The sequence below is a fragment of the Ixodes scapularis genome, unplaced genomic scaffold (genome assembly GCF_016920785.2).
Source record: "Ixodes scapularis isolate PalLabHiFi unplaced genomic scaffold, ASM1692078v2 PGA_scaffold9__187_contigs__length_104089568, whole genome shotgun sequence".
NCBI classification, from domain to species: domain Eukaryota; kingdom Metazoa; phylum Arthropoda; class Arachnida; order Ixodida; family Ixodidae; genus Ixodes; species Ixodes scapularis.
The window spans coordinates 53,418,668-53,444,763 of record NW_024609884.1 but is presented as its reverse complement, the minus strand read 5'-3'; the positions used below and the strand labels follow the sequence as shown (position 1 = coordinate 53,444,763).

The window sequence follows — 26,096 nt, the reverse complement described above, 5'->3', positions numbered from 1 at the left end:
GACGGAAGGGCAACTTTCGCCAAGCAGCGCGTTGTTCAGGAGTGTTCCGAACACTCACTGATAGCCGAGAAGGGGCTGAAACGTTCCACACACACACACACACACACGCACACACACACGCACACGCACACGCGCGCGCGCACGCACGCACGCACGCACGCACGCACGCACGCACGCACGCACAAACAAAAAAACTCGGTTACACGAGGTTTGCACGGGGTTCGAACCCCGTTCCTCCGCGTGGCAACGATGTGCGTTGCCAAATTCGACTCGCACGCGACATTACACCCCTCTAAGAAGCAGCGGCCCGTTATTTATCGAAATAGAGGCAAAAGGAAATTATTGAGCGCCCATAACAAAGTGTCTCGGCATTTTCACAATTCATCATGGTAACAGTTCCATCGTGGTCGCCTTTGTCGTGAGAAGTTCTTGTCGTTCGCGGTCAGCATTGGTCGTCGTTGTTAGGTTGTCGTTGTTGAGGCCGTCGTCGTTGGCCGTCGTCGTAAGCTGACGTTGTAGGTCGTCCTCGTAGGTTCGTCGTCGTCTTAGGTCGCTGTCGTCTTACGTCTTCGTTGTAGGTTGTCGTCGTCGGTCCTAGGCTTTCGTCGTCGTAGGTTATCGTCATAGGTCGTCGTGGTTTCTCGTCGTTCGTGTCAGAGCTTGCCATCGTTTGAAATGACTCGTCGTGGTCGTTGGGCATCGTCGGTCATTATCGTCTTGGTCCACTTGCGTACGTTGCCCTCACCGAGGGCGTTCGTCGTCATCTTCATGGGAGCGTTGAGCGTGGGAGAACGTTACCGGGCCCGAACCTACACCAGAATGTCACGAATAAAAATAAGAGATTAATGCAAAACTGAAAATAAACGTTTAATGAGGCGAGCTTACGCCTACAAACTCGAAGGGAAAGGTACCAGCATTTTGCGCCGGAGAAGGAAGGGCGCCCATTCCCAGGCAGCGCGTTACCGCTGCTCTTGTACGCGCGGCACGTTCAGGGGTGTACCGAACCAGCATACTCGCTGACAGCCGCGAATGGGCTGGAACTTTTCAGAATCGTACAGAAATGATAAAAGTAAGATCTGTGCCAAACAAGTTTTCACGGGGTTCGAACCCCGATCCTCCGTGTGGCAGCCACGTGCGTTGCCAACTTCGCTTTTTAAATTTTTTTTTTTAACATATTACGAACAGCCATTCGTCGCTAAAAAGCGATGTCGTGATAAGCGCTCAAGTTCTTCCGGGCGCACTGAAATTATTTCGCTTTTTTCGCACACAATCAAACAGATGAGCCTATTCCGGAGTCACCACTTCTGAGCGACTGTAGACTGACTGCACTTGTGCAACAAGCCTTTAAAATGCTCACTCACATGTCTTACGTCAACATCCCCGTGCCTGAGTGACAAGCGTGACTTCCATATGTTAAGCGGACCCAAAGCATTGAACATATCGTACGGAACACATCCGTGTTTGTTTACGGGTAATACTAAATAGAAAATGGTGACAGCTGTTATTTCCAGATCTTTTTTCAGTGCCCGTTTTAAGATGTCCTCCCAAAAGACCGCATCCCAACACTCTATACAGATATGTTTAATGGTTTCTGGGACCTTACATAAAAAAATAATTGACGGATCAAAGCACAAAAAATCCCCTCTCCTCGAGCCACGGTTTACCGGTAAGGTGCCACTATGAAGTTTGAAAAAAAAAAAAAAAGCAAAAAAAAAAAAAAAAAAAAACACAACGCTTTTACACTAGCGAAAATGCACATCCTTTTAAAACGACAAAGAATGTCTGGCCCGGGCTCCAAGCGTACATCATGCGATAAAAGGGGTAGAAAGTATATCTACAAGATCTCATGACAATTTCAGTTCAGTGGTATTGAGCAAATGCTCACGTGAAAAACGTGCTTGCGGAAATAAACGGGCGTCTCGCACTTCTTTCAAAAACCCAAACAAACTCTACTCGACACACTGAGATGAGAAAATTATTGTGGGAAGAGAATTTGCAAGTTTAGTCCAGATAATTGTTCGCAGAAAGGGATGGTTGTGAACGCGAAGGAAGAAAAAAACGTGCTATAAGCTGTCCTACAAGAAGGTATAGGTGAGGCCGATCCCGCCATGTTTTACATGTCTGAACAATTTATCGCGTTTCATTCTTTCCCAGAAGGTTCTCGAGACAAATGTTGCAAATACTCTATGCATTTTCTGTACATAAAATTCAGCGCAATGCAAGACTTGCATAACATACCAAACTTTAAAAAAAAAAAAAAAAGAAAAAGGTTACAAAACGGTGGTTTTAGCAGAGATCGACAATTCACGGTTTTCCCATTGCGATACTTTGTTTGTCAGCTCAGACACGACCTCGGACAAGTACACGGTGCTGATGCAGTACTTTTGCAGCGGTACTCCAATGTATATTTGCAAGGCGTGTTACTCCAGGTAATTCCCTCATGAATGCAGGTTTGGCGGCCAAATTTCCGTACCACATTTCGCAACGCTTTTGACAATTAATGACCGCTCTCGTAGTATCACAAATGGTCGCGGACACTGCCTTTTTTATGCTCTCTTTGTTCATGCAAAAAACAGCAGCATTATAGGCATCACCAGTGTTTTGATTTCGGTTTCGCTCAACACAATCCCGCGGATGCCGTCGTTGGCTGTGACGTGGAATATGGAAAGGCTCCATATATGAGAACAACAATGGTGAAAACGGACAACCTTGTCGAACAGGAGATGATAACGATATGTCTTCTGTTACATTGTTCTTCACAACAAGCCTTGTCATACATCTTGCATACGCCATTTTCACATCTTCAAGAACATACTTTGGTAATTTTTAATTACAGTAATTGAATTACTGTAATTTAATTACTTTTCTTAGTAATTTGTAATTGTCATTAATTACTTTCGGCTAAATGGAATCGCAACTGTAATTTAATTACTTTCTAGCGTCAGTAATTACAAAATTTCAGGCACAATTACAATTAATTTTGCAAAACTTCGCGGCTCCGACGGAACCTCTCTGAAAGCGTTAGCGCCCACACAAGCGGGCCAGCTCTCGGTGAAACGCCCGTACAGAGACACCTACTCGCACACACGCGCAACATAAATAGCTTCGCATTGTTTGTTGTTTTGTTGCTTACACTGCGGGCTGAGAGACAATTCCTATTTGCAGTCTACCTCAACAACGCCGTGTGGCGCCATTTACTGTCTCAGCAGAAAACAATAGCGTAAACATGCCAAAATATTGAAAGAAAACAAATTGTGCTTCAGCTTTCAGCCGAGGTTGGGAATTTCAACTGTCTATGAAGTTATTTTTCAATATTTTTTTGCCAGTTTTTTTTACGTCCCTCTTCCAGTACTGTCGCATATTTGTATCTTTGTTTTGTTTTCAAGTTTATTTCCTGTTGGTTTTACTTCGAGTATTTTTTGCGTACGCATTTTGGAGACTTACCTCGCGCCTGTGAATATTGTCACCAATGATTCGTGAGCCCCGATTCGGTTCTTATATATTTCTGAGCCATCATAATTTCAACTCAATGTAAGTAATTTATAATATTATGATGTTCGTATGTGAATGCGGTCGTATTAGCGCGTGTGGATTTTAGTTTTATATTAAAACTCGTAAAATATTCACATATGACTAATTGACGCATTTTTATTTGCCTGGCTAACAAAAAAAAAAAAGAAGTCGGTCAACCCACTTTAAAAAAAACTTGGGTTGTGTGTATGTTTATATAGCCTAGAACTTGGTCTGCCTCAACGGGCGACGAGTGTCCCCCAGCTGTAGATGAGCAATTTAGCCAGTGCAGTACAACCGCTAGCCTGGGGTCTTTAACGTGCACCACGCAGTAGTGATACACGACCCGCACGCCGGTACGATGCTCATCCAGATCGAAACGGGCGGGGGTGGGGATTGAACCCAGGATCCTGAGTTCTGCAGCGCGAGCTTTCGCTCCACGTGCTCCGAGCTGGTGTGCGCTAGACCACTAGTCCGCCATGTGCTTTTTTTTCCCCTTTATTTAAAAGTTTTATATATACATGGCTAAAAGGATGAACAGGCTTTTCTTCTAACCAGAGAAACATGTCTTGCGTGGTTACAGTGTCGCTCGGACAACGGCACGCACACCCGGCTTCGGATCCGACAAGAATAGCCACTCTCCGCTATCGCTTCATCACAATCCCCGATAGGTTTATGGCCTCAATGAGGTAAAGAGCTCATGTTCCACAGACAAAAGCGGCTGCCGCCCGCCGAGGGTCATGGCGCTTCAACGTTCACCTCTCGAAGTGAGTTCTCGCTTTTGCAATCTTGCATTCAATTGCGACCACCACTCAAAACCAGGTTGCTCCGTTACTTCAGTCAAAGAGCAGACGTACTTAAACCCGTCGACAAAATGCTGCCAGGCGGGCTTTCCTCTCTCCGCTACTTGTAAGTGGTCCGTCCTCGATCTCCATATTGCATGGAGACCAAGAAGGGCTAGTACTTCCCACGTCCTGCTCTCTGGCCCCTCTCCGAACTTCAAAAATGTTGCCGTTTCCATCCCACATACAGGTCGATCCTCAAGACCGCTCGGAGTTCTGCCCAAAAAAAGTTCCGCATTGGTGCAATACCAAAACACTCGGCCACCATGTGCTCTGTATGAGCCGCTGAAACCGCTCCCGAAGAGCACATGTCTCTGCGTCCGTTCGCTATCGCTGCCGTGGAAGCTGAGCTCGAGCTCCTCGTTGACCACTCCGCCTGCCGCGATATTACGGAGAATAGTTACGCAGGTTACACGTAATTAAATTACGACTACAATTACTTTTATGCAAAAGCCAAGAATTAAAATTACGAATTACTCATAAATATAATTAAATTACTAGCAATTGTGTAACTGAATTACTATAGTGGTATCCAGAAAAGCATGGCTCAGGCAGCTCGTACGACACCAAGGAATCGAACGCAGCTCGACCGTTCTGACTTTTGTATAGCTTTGACAAAGCGAGTCTCAATTGCTTCTGTCGGCTCCGGCGGCAGCGGAATGCGTCTTTCATGAGTCGGCGAGTCGACAGGCGTCGTCCCGGCACCGCAGGTAGACCGGTCAGTCACGGGGGTCTCTGGTGTTCGGCTGCAAACTGCAGCGTGCATTCGGCAGCACGGGGAAAAGCGACATTCTCCTGGAAAGGCTCCGAGAAAGACGTGAAGTATGGACGAGGGCCGACTTCGGAACGTACTCTTTGGCCAGGGCAAACAGAGGCCAAGTCCGGCTGCTTCCGCCGCGGAGACGAAATGGCAGGTTGTTTGTCCATCCGCATTCCTTTCATTATTGTGTCGGTGGTGGATTCTCGCTAGCCACTGTTTGCCGCAAATACGGCGAGAAATGGAACGAAGAAAATATTCGCGGCAGTCAAGTCCTTCGTCTCGAGTGTCTCAAAGAGTCGACCCGTTTTGTTTGCGGGGAAAAACAATCAGAGGAGGCAACGGGAGGGCGGCGCTTTTCTGACCTCTGGCGCGGGGCAGATCGTAACAGATAAGACCCCACGGCGTCCTGCTCCCAGGACCGGGCGCCGCACCGCGACGCGCACCACGTGGGACCGCCGAAACGGGCATTCCACTTACCGCGAGTCAAACAATGCGTTGCATGCGGCAGGGGATTCCGTCGTGAAGCGCTCGTGACGTGGGTGTCCGCATTACTGCACGGGGCCCGCACTGTTATAGGAAACGGCACCCTGCCGCTTCGCGGACTTTCGGCGGCGTTGCAAGTGCAATTGGGAAAGCCTTACAAATGGGACCTCGAACCGGAGTAATTTATGTCTCGCTACTGCTACTTGAAAAGCTATAATGCTCCCTAAAAGTATCATTGACCGAGATAGAATCTGGGCGCGGTAAGAAAAATATAGAATAAAGGCCCGGGAAAATGTGGTGCTTCCTCCACGGGGGGTCCGAAAGACGCCCCTGGATGGCGGGTCATGCGGCCCCTGCGGTGGCCAGCGTAGATACAAGGGTGCAGACGCGCACCTTCGTGTGTCTGGCGGCAGGTTAGCCCAGAGTTGTTGAAGGGTAAGACTGAGCGGCGTGGAGGAACACGAGAGATATTATGATAAACGTGGGATAAGTTGAACAGATACCAGACTCGTCTGTCGAGTAGTACACGCATTTATGCTCTTTGCATGTGTTTGCCACATGAATTTGTAGAGGAGGAACAACGACAGCGCTCATTTGCCTTTATCGTCGTGGACATTACTCGGAACTACGAAATCGACCGCGTGAGTATACACTAAACCGCCATAGGCGGTCACTTCTTAGGCAGTTGTAAAAGAAAGGGCCTCGACGCGTGGGGCGCACAAAAACACTTGGGGCTTCATATTCGAAAACTCTCAATTTTCCCATTAGATAAAGCGCATCACCCGCATGGTCTGAAATGAATTCAAGTCTAGAACATAGCTATGGTAAGAAGGTCATGCGTAGGTGCGGTTCCGTATTCTCGCTCCAAATGCTTTAAAAAAATTTTGTCTTTTTTTTTTTTTTATCTGGTGTGGCGAAACGGAGTATAGCACAACTAAATGCACAAGGGACTGTTAAAAACGCAGTCCCTCTCGAAGGTATCTACCACAGCACTGCGCGTTTAGAATCTGGTCTCAGTTCGTAAGAGTGGCGTAAGTTGGAACGGATACTGGGGCATAACGTTTTAGTCTCCAGATGTTTGTGCGAAGGATAGTTAAAGGAAGCAAAAAACAAATACTTTACAACGTATCTTGCTATATGCGGCTTTGAACAATTAGTCAAAGTCACAAATATAGCGGCGGGCTGCAAGTGTTTGCGATATCATCCTGAGCAACCTTCATTCATACCTCAAAAATACATCCGGCGACGGTAATAAAGTCGCACACATTAAGTGCCAATCTCTGCTGAGCACGTTCTAAATTTGGAAAACTGTTACTCCTAGACAGTTCCAGGTACGGAGCCGCACTCTAGTTTTGAAGGTAACATAACAGGGGTATCATTTAAGTTTGACGACAAGCGACGGCTCTTTGAAATCACGAGTTAGAAAACAAAACTTAAGACGCAAACCGGAACTAACGAAATGTGATTTATGGGCATTAAAACTAAGGAAGGAATTAGGGGCGTGCGAATAGTGTTCTGAATGGAATAGGGCATTATCAGTCGTAGCGTCAACACTACAGAGACAGCCGGTAATCTTGGCGTTTCTTTGCGCGATAAATGATACGGGATAACCCCACATTTTCTGCCCGAGAAAGAAGAAAGATAAGCATGCACGTCATGTTTAAACACAATTTCTGTTGAGCGCACCATGGCGAGATAGCAAATATATTGTCCTGGAATATTTCACTATCAGCATGCGATTTGACCTGTTTGTAGCACAATGTCATCAACGAATTGAAGCAATTCGAAATGTTTATACAAAGGAAAAACTTGCTACCAAAACTAATGAACAACAATGATCCCAAAGTATAGAAATTCCTGGGGAAAGCCAGATGAGGAAACGTACTACGATCTCTAACTCACAGCCGACGCGAACTTTGTTAGTGTGTTGAGAAAGATAGCTTGGAGGCCATAAATATTACGGAAGGCACCCCGGCATCCCTGTAGTTTACGCAGTAAGAGGCCGCCGTGTACTTAAGGTTCACAAGATCAAATAGATTGCTTGAGTCTAAATAAACGTCGTCGACCTTCCCTCGAAGTAGCCGGAACCATTTTTAGGGTCGTCGAGCTCACCACAACAATCCTTTATCTTCTCTCTCTCCCCCTCTCTCTTTCTCTAGTTTTAACTGACTTAGATTTAACAGAACCATGTTGTAAATCCTTTATAGATTAAAAAAAAAATGAGTTTAGATTTTTTTTTTTTAGATACTGCCCTCTGTTGGCAGCTGTGGAATCCCTGAACAATGGCGGACTAACGCCGCAACGTCACGGTACAGTTTATGCGTTTCGTTGGTTCGGAAGGCAGAAAAACACTGCGAAAGAGGTGATAGCGTCGAAAGTGACGTTGCACTTTTGACGCTGTTTGATTGGCTCGTTGGCTCCTAGCGTTGGCTGCACTCCGACGTTTTCTATCTTATGAAATGACTTGCACGTTCCAGGACGTCAGTTGTTCCGCCATTGCGTAGGGGTTCTGACCTTCTGATAAACTGCACGTGACTTTCGAAAGGGGTGTATAGTTCGTTTCACTGCACTGTATGTCAGACCGCAACCGACGTTGGCCCGATGGGGCCAATCAAAGAGCATCAAGAGTGCAACGTCACGGAATTCGTCATCTTCTGCATCTGCTCAGCGGTAACTGACTGAGCAAACAAGCGTAGTGAATGCGCAGTGACCTCACGCTCGTATATGCGTGTACATGTTTGAATGTTTTCTTAGCTTTTCTAGCTTTTAACTGTGTCCTTACTTAGAGTGAAACAAAGTACTACACTCTTTAAGAGTTAGAAAAATGTGGACAGAAAAGAAAATATGATAACAGCTGCCGAGTCCCTATATTTGGAAATATGCGCTGAAGTAACCGACTTTCATTTTTTTTTGTTTTGTTTTAAAGTGAGAGTTTGAATTAAAAATATAAACATATTGAAAAACCGAGTCTCTCCCTCTCTCTCTCTCAAACATACATGCATACATACATACATACATACATACATCATACATAGAGCCCGTGAATATATATATATATATAGAATGAGTGAAGATTCACAAGTGCAGCCGTAATAATATTGTGAACGAAGAGGGGAGAATGTGATTATTTAATTTATTGAATTAAAGATAAAGAAAGGGATATATATATATATATATATATATATATACAGGGTGTCTTTTTTAATCTTACACATTTGTTTAAAAAAAAACGTGAAAGCTACACTAATGCGGTTTGTGCAGGTGGGTCAGGCGGACATTATGTGGGTTGCTAATCTTTGCGATAAGTCGGCTAATTAAATAATATTCGTTAATTAACTTTTTAATTAGTGGAAATAAACATATGGTTTCAATTAGAAACTTGTAGAGCATCATCGAAAACCACTAAATCAACTAGTTTTGGAAGGATATAACGCCGGGGAAGCATTTTACGGCGTTCTGTAGAAGCGTTCCATTTGGACGCGTTTCTAGATTTCGGTTTCTTATCGGAGCGCATCACCGCGCCCGCGGTCCTGCTCCCCAGTGGCTAAGACGCGCAACACACGTGCGCCGTACTTACCTCCATTCTACGAGGGAGACGAGGAGATGGCTTCGCGCCGCGACCGCCGGGGAGCAGGATCGCGGGCGCGTAGATGCGCTCCGATAAGAAACCGAAATCTAGAAACGCGTCCAAATGGAGCGTTTTTACAGAACGCCGTAAAATGCTGCCCTGGCGTTATATCCTGCTAAAAATAGTTGATTTATGGGTTTTCGATGATGCTCATCAAGTTTCTAATTGAAACCATATGTTTATTTTCAGTAATTAAAAAGTTAATTAACGAATTTTAATTAATTAGCCGATTTATCGCAAAGATTAGCAACCCACATAATGTCCGCCTGGCCGTATAACCCACCTGCACAAGCCGCATTACTGTAGCTTTCACGGTTCTTTTTAAACAAATGTGTAAGATTAAAAAAAAAAAAAAACACCCTGTATATATATTTATATATATATTTCTCTCACTCACACGCACAACATAGAACTATTTTATAATACCGGCAAACAAAATACTTCCGAGCAGATTTGAAAAATACATGCTGATACAGCATTATCAGACCCGGATGAAAGTTTAGATTTCAACTGCCTAATGCATTTATCTTTTACTTCCAGGCATTGTTTAGATTAATCTGCACTTCGTTTCGAGTGCCATTACTGAAGTGTGCGTCCTCTTTCTGATAAAGGGACTTTACTTCCGTGTTAAACTTGGTGCATCATGTATCACCTTGGCAAACGTATATTGACGGTAAAACTGCAATGCTTATCTTGTGAAAACCAGAATGGAAACTTGTGCTGTTTACTCGCCATAACTGAAATAAATCAGTTTAAAGTGCTCATGGTTTGAATTCTGATTTTTTTTGCAGTATTTTGATGTGAGACTACGGCCCTGACTATTTTGGATACGTTTTTTGAACATGATAAAGTGTAAAGTATAACGATTCATTCATCTGTGGTTGTAAAACCAATTGATAACCTGAAGGTTTCTTCTTCGAGCGGTGAAGCCGAAATGAATTTGAAGGTTTTAATGAATACTAAAACAATTTCCATTTTCATATCGTCGACATTTTTTTTCACAATCTTTGCTTTATTGTTCTGTTCCCAGTGACTGGAAGGTCGGTGAAATTGTCCCGTTATTTAAATCAGGTGAACATAGCTCCCCCTTAAACTATCGGCCCATATCCATTACAAGCGTAGCCTCAAAAGTATTGAACATATATTATATTCGAACACCGTTCGGTTTTTAGAGGAAAAGCAATTACTTTTTAATTACCAGCGTGGGTTCCGGAAGGGTCATTCCTGCGAAACTTTACTTGTAGGATTCATTCATGATATCCATCTTTATATTGACTTCAGTTCCCAAACTGTTATTTTTCTTGATTTCGCCAAAGCGTTCGTAAGCGTCTGTTGAAAACACTTACCCATCTAAAATTAGATAGTAACATCATCCTGTGGATCAAAGACTGGCTTTCTGACTGAAGTCAGTACACGGTCGTAACCTCTCATAGTTCAACTTCTATTCCTGTGTTTTCGGGTGTACCTCAAAGGCTCCGTCCTTGGACCCTTGCTTTTCTTAATATATATTAACGACTTACTCTAATGCATTTCCTCCCGCTTTCTCTATTTTTGCAGACGACTGCTTTGTATACAGACAAATTTCTAACGAAGAAGGTAGCATTCAACTACAACAAGACCTCGCTAACATATCATTGTGGTGATCGACTTGGCTCCTGAAGCTTAGCCCTTCTAAATGCAAACTCATCTCATTCGTTAGAAAATAAACCTTTTTTTTTCTCATAACTATTTTATTGATCCTAACGCCTGTTGAGTCTGTTACATTTTATAAATACCTAAGTGTTCGAGTCGACCCGCATCTCTCCTGGAAGATATATATTCGGTCACTGTTATCATCGTGCAATCGTTTCTGGGATGCCTAAAACATACATTTTGTTGTGCTCCTCTTCACTTAAAGAAAACTGCATACCTTTGATTGATTCGGCCGAAACTTGAGTACGCATCGAGCATCTGGGATCCTCACCAAGCATATTCGATCACTGAAATATAAGCTTTTCAAAACCGAGTCGCGCGCTTTATTTTTTTTTTTAGTATTCTCGACATCGCAGCGTAACCTCATTAAAACAGCTAGAAAGCCGACCTTCCAGAACTGGCATTAAGGCACTAGCTTTCTTGCTTATGCCGTTTTCATCGCATTTACTATGCACCACCTCTCAGCCAATAAGGCACCCTAAACCCTGACACAGTCGGATTTAATTAGACCTCGTCTTAATCGTTCATGCAAGATTGACCGGTTCACCTGCCGCACTTCTTTTTTGTATTTCCACTTCCCCAAAACAGCAGTGTGGTGGAATTATCTAACAGAGCGCATCGTCACCGCGACGAACCCTGATTGTTTTCGTTCTCTTATCAGCAGCCATTTAGGTAATGTTTGAGCTACGATTTCTTGTATGTTTGCACTGCTGTGAAAGTTTTTATTTTAATATTTTATGTGTGTTTGATATATACTGTACTGATCCACCCCCCCCCCCCCCCCCCCCTTATTTAATGTCCTGCCCAAAAGGACCTTTGAAAAATAAATAAATACCATCTGCTACAAGCTGAGTGAAAGCGTCGCGAGTCAAATTTACGTCAGGGTTTGCCATCATCCGGGGCCACTCCGTGTTTGTGAAGTGTTCTTAAAGACCATAATAATTTCAATGCTTAAAGCCAGAAGAACCATAGTTTCACGTGGACAAGCTGAAGAAGCAACCTTACAGTTTATATAGACGGGTCGTGCCAAACATTTATTGGAACTCTCGATGCGTCAGTTGATGAAATTACAACAGTTGTTAGTAACGCATAGGTTCAACGCATTAGCAGCAAAGACACTGGTGATTTCACCCGCGCCTCTGCCTGTGGCTCCCTATCTTACAGAGAGAAACACAGGGGCCGTTGAAATCGAGCGCTCGGTGGTGTTCGAGAGGCGCCAACGACAGTCCCTAGGCCGCGACTTGACGGACCACCGGAGTGCCGAGCCTGGTGATGGCGGCGTGCGCCCGCCCTTGGGAGACGCCAGCCCCGAGAGCCACTTAGCACCCGGGAGGCCGCGACGGAGGGATTCGGGGCTGCCCGAGCAGCCCTCGAGGCAGGCGACCCGAGTGGCGCGAGGGCGCCGTAATGCAACGGTTAGGAGCTGCTCAGGTTTCGCTTCGTCGCCCACGGATACAATTTGCGGCAGCACTCAGACTAGACCGAGAGCCTCTCATTTTCACGGCAGTTAAAGACGCCTGGTGGCTTCTTGTTGGCAGCTCGTTCCTCCTGTGATCCCGAGCGCCGTCGCCTGTAATCACTCGCTTCCTGCGTCGTTCGTCAGTCGGGAGCTGGGCCGGCCGGAGCACGGCCAACCTCTGCGGCATCGAACTAATTGGAAAATTAGAACGCGGTGCGCTCGGAGGGCGGAGGAACGCCGTGAATGCGCAACGCGCACCCAACACACTTCGCGGACGACCAGACTTTGGCCCGCTGGATCCGGCTGGAGTCGTGCGCTTGGGCCTCGCTGGCCCGCTCGCCGCGGGATGCACCCCCCCCCCCCCCCCCCCCCCCCCCCACCTGCTCCTGGACTCTCTCGTCGGGCGCCGCGGCTGCTTGCCTGCGCTTGGTTTGCGCGCCCACCGCTGTTTCTTCGGCCCCTCTGCATACATTAGCGGCGAACAAACGAATATCGATAGCCTGGAGACTTCCCGCGGTCTGGATTCTCGCGACATCTCAACGCAGATGGGCTTCCCCGAAGGGCCGCGTACCGACTCAATTATAGGAATCGCCGCCGTTTCCAACATCTGTGTACAGTGTACTGTCCAAATCGGAGCGGCTTTTGAGCGGTGGAACCCCTTTACAGCCGGGCTTATCTATAGTTCGTTTGCCACCGAGTCGCCTTTGTCGCTCAGGCAGTCAATCGGTTTGATTGTTGGCGCAAGAAATAATGTTTCGTTTTAAAAGCGTTCAGATTTCACGAAAAGGGGGCTCGGTCATCGATTTCAGTTGTCATTTCGTGTTTCTTGTTTTCTTTCCTCACGGCAGGGAGACATTCGAACTTGACAGATGCGCCGGTCTTATCCCTTCATTTTCGATATAATGTCAAGGAGAAAAAAAAATAAAAAATAAAGACCAGAGGGGAGAGGAAGATCCATAGGCGGCGCCTTTCAGCGCAAGACGCGCGCTTCCGCCGAACGAAAAGCGACTCCGAAAATCGCGGTTTGAACAAATAAAACAAGATATGAACGGTCACCAAGTATCGAACTCTGGCTCGTTCGCCCGCGCTCGTGCGCGTGGATGAACACGTCTCATAAAATTTTGTTTGACAATGTCGGAGGCGAAGAAACGAGAAGGAAACGTCAGGCGTTGCTTACACAGAGTTGTAAAAGGAGCACAGGAACATGCCATTCGTAAATAGAGACCCCCGAAAGGAACCTTTTGCCGCTTGATGCATGCTCACGCCGGCAACAAGAAAAGGCCATAGAGGCGACAGAGGAGTCGTGTCTCGCCGCAGCCCAGCAAGTCGTCAATGTAGGTCCAGCGACAATGGGCCGGGGTGTGAGCACGGAGGGAGTGTTCTCGCGAATCCATTCTGCTTGTGACCGCGAACTAAGGAAAGGCGGCGCCCCGAACAAAGGCTGCGGTGCCGGACTTCAGCCTGACCAGTTCGGTCTCGCGTCGCACGCTCCCCACCCTGCCCCCCTTCCCTGCGAACCCCTCTCTCGGCGGCCTGATTTATTCACCGGCATCCACGAGCTCATAACGGTTGCTGTCACAAGAAAGACCGAACAGATTCCAGTTTTTTTTTCTTTTTTCTCCGGGTTCCAGACAGACAGGACACGTTTCCAAGAAAAAGAGTCACGGAAGCCAAGTTTTGTTAAGATATACTCTTCCTTGGTATCAGAGAACTTGTTTCGAGACGGGGTGTCCTATCTTGAACATGCCAACACGAAGAAATGATTGGAAATATGATTCCTATGTTCGCTAGATTGAATTAGCCGTGGCACGCGTGTTTTGCGCCTACGAAATCAAAAAAAGAAAAAAACTTTGAATGTGCATTACGTTGAAATAGCCTCACCCCGCGTTCCGAAATCCTGTCCATAAACCTAGCCGCTCTGATAACAACCGGGCTGCAAGCGCGACCAATGGCATGCAATGACCCGCGATATCTGTCCGCAGCCTCTGACGACACATTATTTATAGACGGTAGGTATTTTTTGCGTTGTTAGCTCCGAGCTCGGGCAAAGACGTCGCCGCGGTGGCTTTTATCATCACCCAAGAGCTCACAAATGACATGTGATGTGGTATTTCGGATGTTTGCTTTGCCGTAGATTACTGTCTGCCAAGAAAGACAAATTGAACGTTGCTGCTTGGTTTTCTGTTTTCGTCGAGTTCTTGACACATTACCAAGCCTAACCTTTTCTTTTTTTCCTCAGCTATAGGCGCAAACCACCGTGCCCGAGCGCCCGAAACTTATCCTCTCTAGTGGGCATGAACGAGATATGGTTCTGCCGCAATATCTCGCGGCAGCTCCAGGCTCCACGAGGACAGGGTTCAGAATTCTTCAGATACTTCCTCCGGATGCCGTAGCGCGTCCAGGTACACGAAAGCCTAGGCAGGCGGACAGGATATTAGCCATTAGAGATAATTTCTCCACCCTCCGCCTCCCATGCCCTCTCTTCCTGTCTCCTTATCTCGGAATTTCATTGGCGGTCCCTGGGGACTTTTTACAGGTGGCTCAGAATTTTTCGGGGGCAGAGAACTGTGCGCAGTGTTCTTCGCTAAAACGCTGAGACTGCACGGAGCGCAAGTTTGTCTGCTTCTTGCACGGGGGTTGCGATATGATGTCAGAAGGCCGAGATCTTATCGGCTGATTGAAAGGAAAGAAATAGTGGATGAAATAGTAGAAATAGTGGACTTCATCGAGGCATCGAGCATTGAGGTCTACCCACTATCTTTTCGATCAAAACCAATCACAGCTCGGCGTCGTTTTGACGTCACCGCAACTCCTGCGCATGAAGCAGACGACTTGCTCTCCGCATACAGTCACTGACAGGGTGAGAACGGCAGGGAGGAGCTTAAGTTGTCCCGCCTCTGGCGCGAAATGTTTGACGACGCTTCGGCGTCTCCCCGAGCGCGCGCGCGCAGCCAAAGCACGGCGGAAGGCGTGGAGCGCGTGCTCGACGCCGGGCGTTCGAAAGACACGCCCTTCTGTTCTTATTCTCTCTGTGACTATAGCCGTAGAGCGCCTAGGAGGGAGACTCGTCGTGTTGTGAACTCTTTGTTTTGAGGCCTTTGGCGTTTTTCATTGTCCCTTTTCCGCCCAGCCGATTTACGTCACTGAACAATAAACAAGGTTTCCACCGAGAACTAATAGAGGCTCGATCATTGTCCCAAGAAAACAAAAATTAAATCAGTCGTCAAGATCTCTACATGCTTGAATTATTGGTGATATAAACGCTATTCACAAAAATTAACGCTGAAATCGGGAAACAACAAAAAAAAAAAAAAGGTCAGCATTTAAACGTTGCGGGCGAATTGTTATTCCCCTGTAGCGTTATTTAACGAAGCGCCATCTGCAAAAACACGCTTCACCGCTGAAAAGAACCGCGTCAATAACCGGACTTCGTTGATAGTGCCACTTTCTTCCGGAGACGGAAACATTAACCGAACCTATAAAGGAGTTCTTTTATTCCTAATCTGAAAATGCAATATTGAAGAAACTTGTAACAGCAGACTCGACTCATCGGCACACGTGACTGTTCTCCTCGCAGGTTTCACGTGAACGGGAAGCAGAGTGAGGTCAGTGAGGTGGCATAAATAGGTTAAGCGTTGACTGGCCTTGCATGTATACACAGCCTCGACTGCACTGCGAGATTTGAAAGACCTTGAAACCATTCAATATGCAGCATAATACTGGCATAGCCGAGAAAAAACTAAGGAGACCGAAACTCTCTCTCCCGTCCCCCTCCCTCCGCCCCCCCCCCCTCCCCCTTTCTAAACTCCTTCTCCACTCAAACGAAATTTCGGTATCATACCTTGCCTTTGGGGTTTTATTTTCTACAATAACTTTTCTATTGCCACCGGAGAAGCTAATAGAAGACGTGGCTTGTTTTAAATTTCCGAAGTTCTCCCGGAGTAGCATTCCTACTACAGAATTCCCTCGGTTGGCTCAAAGGCTACTAATTCTTTATTCCTTTATTGAAAATCTCAAGCTACACCCATGAAGGGAAACGTAATATTTTTTTGTTTGTTTGTTTATAAACCATTTTAATAACGCCTGTTGTCAGAAAGGATCTAATAAAATTTCGGAAAGAAGCAAAACTGCCCTAGCAGGGATATTTTCACTAAACCATTTCAGTGTTTTGTACATATTCAAGCGCATGTATACAACGACACCCATAGACCTGTTGCAAAAAAATACAGTGCCGTCCGCAGCCTCGAAACGAATGCCGGGAACGATAGGTAAGAACCGGCTGCGCTGCAGTAGAAAACGAAGTCAACGAAGGAAACGCGGGCGGGCGGGCGGGCGTGGGCAGCGAAGCAAATGCGCTACCTTTTGTTTCTAGCTCTCTCTCTCTTTCTTTCTCTCTGCGGGGGCAAGAAAGAGCGTACAGGAGTTCGCGAGCGGTCTTTTGGGATTTTCGCAAGACGGACCATTTGCTTTTGCGAGGAAGCGACAAACGCAGTCGTCTAGCGTCTTCAAAAACCGACACTGAGAACAGTCTTTTAGCCTGTTACTTTTAATTTCACCACTTGCCTAGTATCATCCATGCTCATATCTGACCCTCTGAGCCATGTGCCGTCGTTGACCACCTCAGCGCGCTTTTCGTTTTCGGCGGCGCTTGCTCGAAAGAGTCCGGGGAGACTTCGGAGGGGCTCGTCGAAGGTCCCGACGCCTTGGGCGACCAAAAGTCGGGGCACGCCCACTTCACACACCTCACGGCGGCCGAGGTTGTTTTCGCACCCAAAGGGGCGCCACCCCAAAGGGAGTCTTCAGAAAAAAGCCTCGATGCCACGACAGTAGCGCCAGTGGGTTCTTCGCACGACGCCATGCACCGCCATCAGGAGGCCAGGAAACGCGTCCTCGAACAACTTCTCCGGTTGCCGGATGTAGGACTGCGCCTCCGTCGACCTAAAGAAAAAAAACAACAACACCCGTAGGTATTAACTTGGGAAAAGTTGGACGTAATCAGGCAATACTGCATCCATTCTCGCGAAGAAAAACAACATGTATAGAGAAGAAAGTTTAGAAATAACGCCGGCTTTTATGAGGATTTAAGAAAACGAAATTTTGGCACGATCCCAGCCTCAAAAAGTGTCCACTGCGCCTAAAACTTCCTCTCCATATTTTTTCTCCTTTATTCGTTTAGAAATGATGATTGCTCCACCAACACCACCTAGACGACAAGGCCACGGAAAATTACATGTTCCGTGTGCAATCGTTGGCGTTGCCTCGGAAATAGTGATTTCTTAGACTGACGTTTTATTTTATAGAGAATAAAAATATAGGACCTCCATATGCTTTCTACCTTTAAGGATAGTTCAAACCGCACCTTGAAGGCTTTGTTTCTACTAGATTTGTTGACTATAGAAGGGTCCATAGCGGAAAATAACTTCGTTGAGCAGACGTCGAGGCGGAAGGCGGCATGATTGAAACTTCTCGTATATTCTCTGTTTAAGAAAGCTCTTTCTGTGAGTACCGTCTCCATCCATAGCAGTAAAGATTATAGTGGCCTTATTTTTTAAAATTATTTATTCAATACTACTAGCTCCATTTTGGCTGCCAGGGCAGGAGTGGTTACATACAGTTTTTATTTTTATTTTTTATACATGTGACATCTCATGAGGAACAAAAGCATCAGCAAGAGAAACCAATAGGGCATATAGTACATACAATTGATAGAATGGGTAAAAAAGAAAACTGCTACACTCAGGAGTGAAGATAGCAACTATAAGACCAAACAAAGTTATTGGCAGGGGACATAAACATAGGGTGCCACAATCGCCGGTAAGAAATGACAAAAATAGCGGGGTGTTGCTGTGAACTTCATTCTCGAAGAGATAATGGAAAATAAAAGTAAAATAAACTCACTTTACTCACAAGTAGGTACCAATAGAACGTACAAAGACATCCTGGGATGTTGTACCGACCACGTCACGCGAAAGATCGCTCCATTCGGTTATCGTTCTCGGAAAAAAAGGAAACCGATATGGGCGTTTGTCCTGCATTGAGGCATCAGCATCGTTTTATTGTGTTGATTCCTAGTCGGTCGCGCTGTGCTAAATTGCATATAGTCGGGGAAATTCAGTCCTGTCTGGTTATCGACTACGTTAAAGAGGAGCTTTAGTCGATGACGCTGGCGGCGGGATTTTAATGTAGGAGCCCAGAACGGTTCAGAGTTCTGTCACCGAGACGTTTCTACCATAAGCGTGATAAGTGAATCGAAGCGCCTTCCTCTGTACGCGCTCGATGCATTCGGTATCGGTTTTTGTGTGGCGGTCCCAGATAATGTCACCGTACTCTAGTAGTGGTCTTACAAGAGATATGTAGGCTACCAACTTTGTTTTGCTAGTGTAATGTTTTAGCCGGTGTCTTAACAACCATAACCCTTTTCTAGCCGCCGAGACAATTCTAATAATGTTGTTCTTCGAACTTAGATTAGAAGTTATAATTATTTTAGGTAGTTAAACTGTGTGACTAGGCTAATCTCAGTATTATTCATATATCTGTACCTGAGCGGTCGTTTTTTTGCGTGTAATAGTCATATGTGTGCACTTAGCGGTATTTAAACTCATTTGCCAAGATTGCCACCATCCGGAAACGGCTGCTAGGAAATCATTTAGAGTTACCTGGTCGCCTGTAGACCATATACTATATATATAGCTAAATACGCACTGCAATCCTCTACAAAAAACAAAAAAAATCCGGCAGCGGACAGGTGAGTTGTATGCCAAGTCGTTGAAATAAATTAGGAAGGGAAGTGAGGGACTCCTGAAAGAATTGGTGGCAGAGGCGATTTGGTCCTGTCTATTTTAACGGATAAGTACGAGTCAAGCCACCGAAGACTTTGGTCGTTTTTTTTAGTAAATGTCGAAGTTTTAACATTATGTTATAGTGAGACACCCGTTCAAAAGGTTTTTCAAAATCCCCCCAAAACGGCATCGATTTTTCCGCCCTTGTCCAGAATGGACACAATTTCGTTGCTCGTGTGGAGTAGCTGGGCGACTGTTGAAAAGCCACGTCGAAAACCGCGCTGGCTACCCAAGAAAGAGTTCTTGTTCTCTAAGAGGGTACTTAGGTTCCATTTCATTACTCGCAATACTCAACAAGAATATTGGCGATAGTTAGAAACGGGGAACTTATCACCCGCTTTACGGACAGGGGTTACTCTAGCGATTTTCCAGTCTTCGGGCACTTATGCTTTTTGTAAGCGTTTGCTGAAAACGATATGGAGGTATTTCGTGCACCTTTCGGCATATCTGTAAAAAAATGCGTTTGGTATTTTGTCTGGCCTGGTCGACGTCTTTGTGTCTAAGTGAAGCAGAGCAGAGAAGATTCCCACCTCGTTGATAATCAGGTCTGGCACTTCAATACCAGCGCCTTGAAACTCGCACAAAAGCATTACAAGCAGAGTTTCGTGAGCACATGAAGTGTGAATTGATTCGAAATTTCCGATTCTTTTGGGCGGCTACATTTGACTATGTCGTTGTCATTTTTAATATTGTATGCTGAACGGTGACAAAAGTGCTGAATTAATCTTGTTACATTTTAGACCCGATCACTTTGCACCCGGATTAATACACTTTTCATATGGCAGCTGTAAATTCCCAACATCACCGTAATAAACATGAATCTTTGATAATATTCGTTCAGTGCTCTCAAATAAACATGCAAACAAAAATATATATAAAAAAACGTTTTGGGAATATTTTTTTTGTCATATGCACGAAACAAGAACAATGAACTTGAAAAAAAATATTCACCGAAAAAACCAAAAATTTAATTTTGCGATTAAAAAACAAAAACAAACAAAAAAAAAACCGTCAAATTTGAAGAAATAAAAAACGCACACACACACACACGAAAGCTTCAAACCCTGGTATACTTTTTCCCCTGTCCTAGAGGTCAGCAACTTTTTGTGCAACCTGTAAAAACCGATAGACGCCTTTTTTTCATTATTTTTTCAAGCAAAAAACTGCACAAGTCACCATAACTGTGGATTGAAAAAAACAAAAAAAAAAACAACAACAACAGAAGTCATGGGCTTGTTTGCAGAATTTGTGGGCTCAAAGGTCGCATAACGAGATTAAAATGTGCGCTTTTTCTCGAATCGTTCCCGCCGCGGAGGTTATAGTCGGATAAACAAGTCGTCATATTAGAATACATGTTTTACGTCAGTGTTTACCGAACTCTGGGTCGCGACCCCAAGGGGTGCTGCATAGTGACTCAAGAACTAAAAAAAAAAAAAAAAAAACTGGCTTCTTTGCGGTAAGGTCAATAAAAGCATACAGGTCGCAGCTCAACACCAATCAGAAACTGAGACTTGCGGTGTGGAAACTCAGCCCTCGTTTTGAGAAACTGCGCTCTAACAAACAAGCTCACTTTAGTTGTTATAAAAACAGTCATTTCTGCTGGCCTGTGTTCATTTCTCGATGGTTTCGGGCCCCGCCGATTCATTCTATTCAATAAAATGTCAGTGCCAATACTGCGTATTACCGCATACAAGCACTAAAATCGAAGGTGGCATGCATCGCCACAAGCCGAGGGGGTCGCGCCGCGCCACGCCGCGATATTTTTGTTTTTGGTGGGTCGAAGGGTAGCAGATTGGGAAGCACCGTTTTACGTGACTCGAAATCGGTGTCTGGGAAGTAAGGTCAGAAAATCAAATATATCTTAGCTCGGTGTTTTTACAGGTGTTAACCATGGTAGAGTCTCTACTTGTAAGTATAGTTTATTTATCCAAGCCTTCTGTCGCCTTTGCCAATAAAAAAAAAAAAAAACTTTTTAAAGAAAGAGCAGCTTTGAAATCTATTTTAAGTCGAACCGGCTGATCTATTAAGTTTATTTTTTATCCCGCTAATTAGGAGTATAAAAAGAAAAACAGCAGTCATTTTACTTGCCCAGGAAAGAACTATCATAAAAAAAAAAAGAATGAAAAATGCCGCTCTTAAAGCTTCTGGCCTCCCTGCATCTTCCAGCTTATCCAATATATATATACATTCGTTCGTCGCCAAGAATAGCTGCGCTACAGTTCAGGTTCTCGGTGGAATCTAGGCGTAATCTGTTTTCAGACTCTATATACAATTTTAGCGCGGTCACATCATATTTATCGGGCCTTCTGCACGATAGTATATATCTCAAACATGCTGTAAAATACCAACGAAACGCACATAACAATTTGTTATGCTTACAAATGCGTGCAATGTTTTTTTTTTCTCTTCTTATAAACCTATTTTGAAAACGCTGTACAGCAATATTTGAGAATTCTTCAAGGGTCTGTTGACGGCACATTCTAATGTAATAAATCTCCGGGAAACATTTTTTTTTTTAAACTGTGAGTTAGATTTCTGCTCTGTAATACAAATCCCGGTCGCTTTTCTTCTCGTTTGTGTTCAATTTGCAGTCTCTATAGCTCGGCTCTGCCAGGATATACGTAGCGTGAGCTTATGCGCACGAAATGAGAGGCGCTATCAAGTGGCTCCGGTGCAGCGTCAGACTTGGCTACTGCGCAACGGAGGCGCACAGCTGGGCACGCGCCGGCGCCAGTGCGTTTGCCGCGGCTATGATGTCACTCCTCCGGAATGCCCAGACCGTCGAGGCGGGCGCGGCGGCGGCTCCGGCGCGCCAGCTGTGCACCGTGTGAGGTCACTGCTCCTCGCGCATGCGCATCACGGCTCTTTGGGAGCCACGCGAAACCAGGGTGTCGAACCGGAACCGAACCGAACCGAAAACCGGAACAGAACCGTTATTTTTAGCCGAACCGGAACTGAACCGAACCGAAATCTTCGCCGCCATCCTGGAACTGAACCGGAACGGAACCGGAAAAAAATATAACGGTAACCGGTTCAAAACGGTTCACGGTAATTTTTTTTTGTTAGTATTACAAATTTATTATTTGGGAATAAAAAATTGGCACGTTAATTCCTCTAAGTATTGATCAAATCGTCATATACAGAATTCCAATGTATAATAAATCCTGGTTTTTTGCGGCGCTTTCTTATCGGCACTATGAATAGCCATGTGTCACATCGTCACGTGACGTCATAATGTCAAGACATGCTGTCAAGTAATGTCACATCACGTGACCCCGTGACGTCACGTGACTCACCGCGTAAAGTCGATTCAAATTGAGGACGTCGCTAGATCTATTAACGTTGTTGATACCGTGACGTCACATGACATCACAACTTCGCACTGAGAGTCCCATGACACCATGATGTACCCGATTGTCATGATCCCAAGTCAAATGCTCTGGTTCATGACAACCAGTATCGCCAAACATTCGGGTAACGGCTCGTGTTCAACTCAAAGATTATGATGGGCCCGAGTCCCACTAGAGCTAGAAGCAGAAGCAAACGAAAGCGACAAGCCTCAGACACATGCAGCATGTTCGCGATGGTACCTTTACACGGCTTTGAGTTGTTCGGTGCTCGCGAAGTTAGCAGGAGTGTTTACAAGCCTGCAAATGGTACCATCGTGTGCATGATACTCGTGTTTAAGCATAGCCTTCTTTATTCTACAAAGCCTGTCAAATCGCGAAATACTCTGGTTTAAGGCTAGCCGCTGTCGTTTGTTTCTGTTTGTCGCTTTAGTTGGGCTCGGACCCCATTATAGCCCAACTAAAACTATATCTGAAGATCAGCCCATGCTTCGCTTTGCCAACCCTGCTTATGACTATGATAAACACTGAAGCTGCATATATTAGGATCAGATCACGGGGCTGATAGTTCTAATTGCGAGTTGAGGAGGGGAAAGCTGTTTCATTTCTTTTTTTCGACTGTCTCTAATTTCTCGGAGGAACAAACTAATGGATGCTTTTGCAAGTTATCAACGTCAGGGATTACAACTTGGCGGTATTTATTGAACTGAAGGTAAAAAAAATGCTGCACGGCCCATTTTACATATATGCACACCATTGAGGCTCCCAAACATGTTTTCGTTATTGCTGAATTGCCTCAGAAAGTTGTACCGAGAATAGAAGTGTTAAAGGGTCTAAATGTGACGTATTAGTCCCACGTTACATGGAACTATTAGTGTGTACGTGAGGGATAGCTGAAAAGAAAGATCCTAGTGGTCTCACGGGGATAGCCAAACGTTGGCAGCCGCTCTAAGTCTCACAGGAGCGTCGTTCTCAAGTTCTCCAAGTTTCGACCGCCCTGTATTTTGTTTAACCTTCACAGTTTGGTGCAAAGTAAAAGCAAGGAAGAATTACTGTTAACGAGTGACACAAATATAATTGTCGAGTGAACACCACTCAATACGGAGCAGGCAATCCCTGAGGAATAAAAAGTATCTTGAGGAGCAACTAAAAAAAAGGGAGTGGGGAGGGGGGTAGTTTTAAAGCATACTGCGTCGTAAAGATTCCTCTACCGCGCACTTTCGGCGCAGACTAGAAAGCGTGGCCTGGAAACGATAGTGACAGATGGGTAGTTGGTACAACTTTTATTTGTAAAAACACTCTTGCCAGAAAGAACGTTTTCGCCGCGCCAGATACTCGCGCCGTGTCTAACGACGATACACCAACAAGAAAAATGTGTGCCTCTCAAATACATAGCTTGCACTGAGCGCGAAAATTTTGCAGCGTGCATTTTGCCCCATCGGGTTTGATATTCTCAGCAAGAACAACTCGCAATGACAACCAGTATCTAGTGCGATTACGTCACGTGCAAACCATGTTAAATACTTCAGCTTTCTGGTGAAGTGCGACGTTCGCAACACTAGCAGTAGACGTCCAAGGTGTAAAGTTGTGTAGTATTTATAGCAGTCTCGCGATGATATACGGCAGCCTAATGAAATGTTGCAGCACATGACTGATAAAGAACAGAGTCGTGAAGTAAGGTCCCAAAACAAGTGCACGTAAAACCTAAGATAACATTAGTAGTATCTCGCGACGTTTCGAGCTGAGGCAAGCTGATGCCCAAAAGTGACTTATATTAGGATTCTAAAAATCTTCATTTGCCCTGCGAGGAATCTATGTTTAATTAGGGATATCATTTTATGCATTTCTATGCATCTCTTTTTGCAGTAAAGCGTTGTGTAAGGGATTATTTAGAAAAAAATTGCGTGTCATCTCCTTATTTCTGCACATTTCGTGTATTTGCCTTGCGATATATCATGTGACCACAGTGTTTTTTGGCATACCCTGCAACCCAGTATTTTACACTGCAAAACAGCTAACAAAAGCACGTTGCCGAAGTCTCAACAGCTGGCGTATTTTCGAGTATCGTCCTTCCGTGTCGGTCTCAGGCGGTTTTGTGAACTTCATAAAGTCAAATTTATCGATGATAATACAAATATACTTAATTCCTGTAGGTGATTTGGAAAAGCTTTAAATAATGTTTTTTTTTTTTTTATTTTGAAGCTAATTTAAATAACTATATGTGTTCCTCACGCATATATAACTTCTCAAATATATAGAAGTTTATTATTGCGTTTTTTATGTGTTTTTATTATCGCCTTTTTTTACTGGAACGAATGATGGAACTATGACGATTGCACACTTAAACTCTCAGAAAGTGTCCAATTAAGTAGCTTCCGAATTGAGTAGAGCATGAAATCCCACTTTGTTCTATTTGACAAAAATCATCAATTAGAGAGGGTGATGCTTATTTGCAAATTAAATTGACCGGCATTTTGTCAAGAGCAAACCTCAGAACCAGGCTATGCCAGTTTATCCAATATAGAAAATGTTCGCATGGGTAAGCACTGTTTTAGGTCAGATTCGATCTCAGTACGAAGGAGCTCATAGGTTAGAGTGAACAATTTCAGCCACTCCTTTTCGCATGATTCGTCGCCCGCATCATGGTGCTGAGAGCAAACAATGCTAGTTAGAAAAAACAAGCATTGCGATTGTCGCTTAGTGTTTTTATAAAATATAGAGTGGAAGGACTTGTCCCATGACTTTCGTGACATTTTAAAAATTATATTGCCTTAAGATCAGTCGTCTCGTCGTCATATATATATTGTGAAATGTATTCCGTAAAACACATTTTATGGTATATATGGCGACGAGGTGCCCATTTCATGATTTTATTCACTGTAATTAATTTCTTAGTTCAAGGGCCAAACCACGATTCAACATCTAATACTGCGATACAAAGTTGTACCTGTCACGGGTATTTTAGGCAACCTACTTCACTTCGCGAAAACATTTCGATTCAGGTACAATGTATGTGACTCTGGTAAACGAAGGGAGGTTGAGTCGTATAAACACGACGTTTGGTATGTTAATGGAGATTTTCCTTTCTTGTTGTGTAGGTATAAATAACAGAATTTTATAATTTTTGTACCTGAAAACAAAACTGGATTGAACAAACGATAAAAAAAAAAGAAAACTATATACTGTAAACGACTTATTTTTCGTGGGCTCAATATTTCGCGATTTAGGTCAAAGCTGAAGTTTTGGAATAATTCGTGGGTCGTAATTTTCTCGACGCGGTGGAATCTCACTATAAATTTCAATCTGTTTACATTTTACCGAAATTGTTCGCGGGACCCATTTTTTCGCGAATTGTAGGCGATTCGCGAAATTATCAAAAATAGGTCCTCGCAAAAATCAGATTGTTTACAGCAGTTAGTTTCATGGCCTAAATAGTGCCTATTGACAGAACAACGCAGAAAATATATTCTCAATTTAGCGGTTCAAACCGGTTCGAACCGGTTTGAACCATTATTTTTGCGCCCCGGAACTGAACC

At 44.7% G+C, this 26,096-nt stretch overlaps 1 protein-coding gene across 1 annotated transcript in view; it reads right to left on the bottom strand.

The window, feature by feature from the left end:
• Positions 1-17,156: 17,156 nt before the first annotated feature.
• LOC121045872 overlaps positions 17,157-26,096 on the bottom strand; it is an 81,581-nt gene continuing 72,641 nt past the window's right edge. Inside the window, exon 19 of the mRNA XM_040499270.2 lies at positions 17,157-17,312. Coding sequence (XP_040355204.1) covers positions 17,174-17,312 — 139 coding nt within the window. The 3' untranslated portion in view covers positions 17,157-17,173. The remainder of the gene's footprint in view (positions 17,313-26,096) is intronic.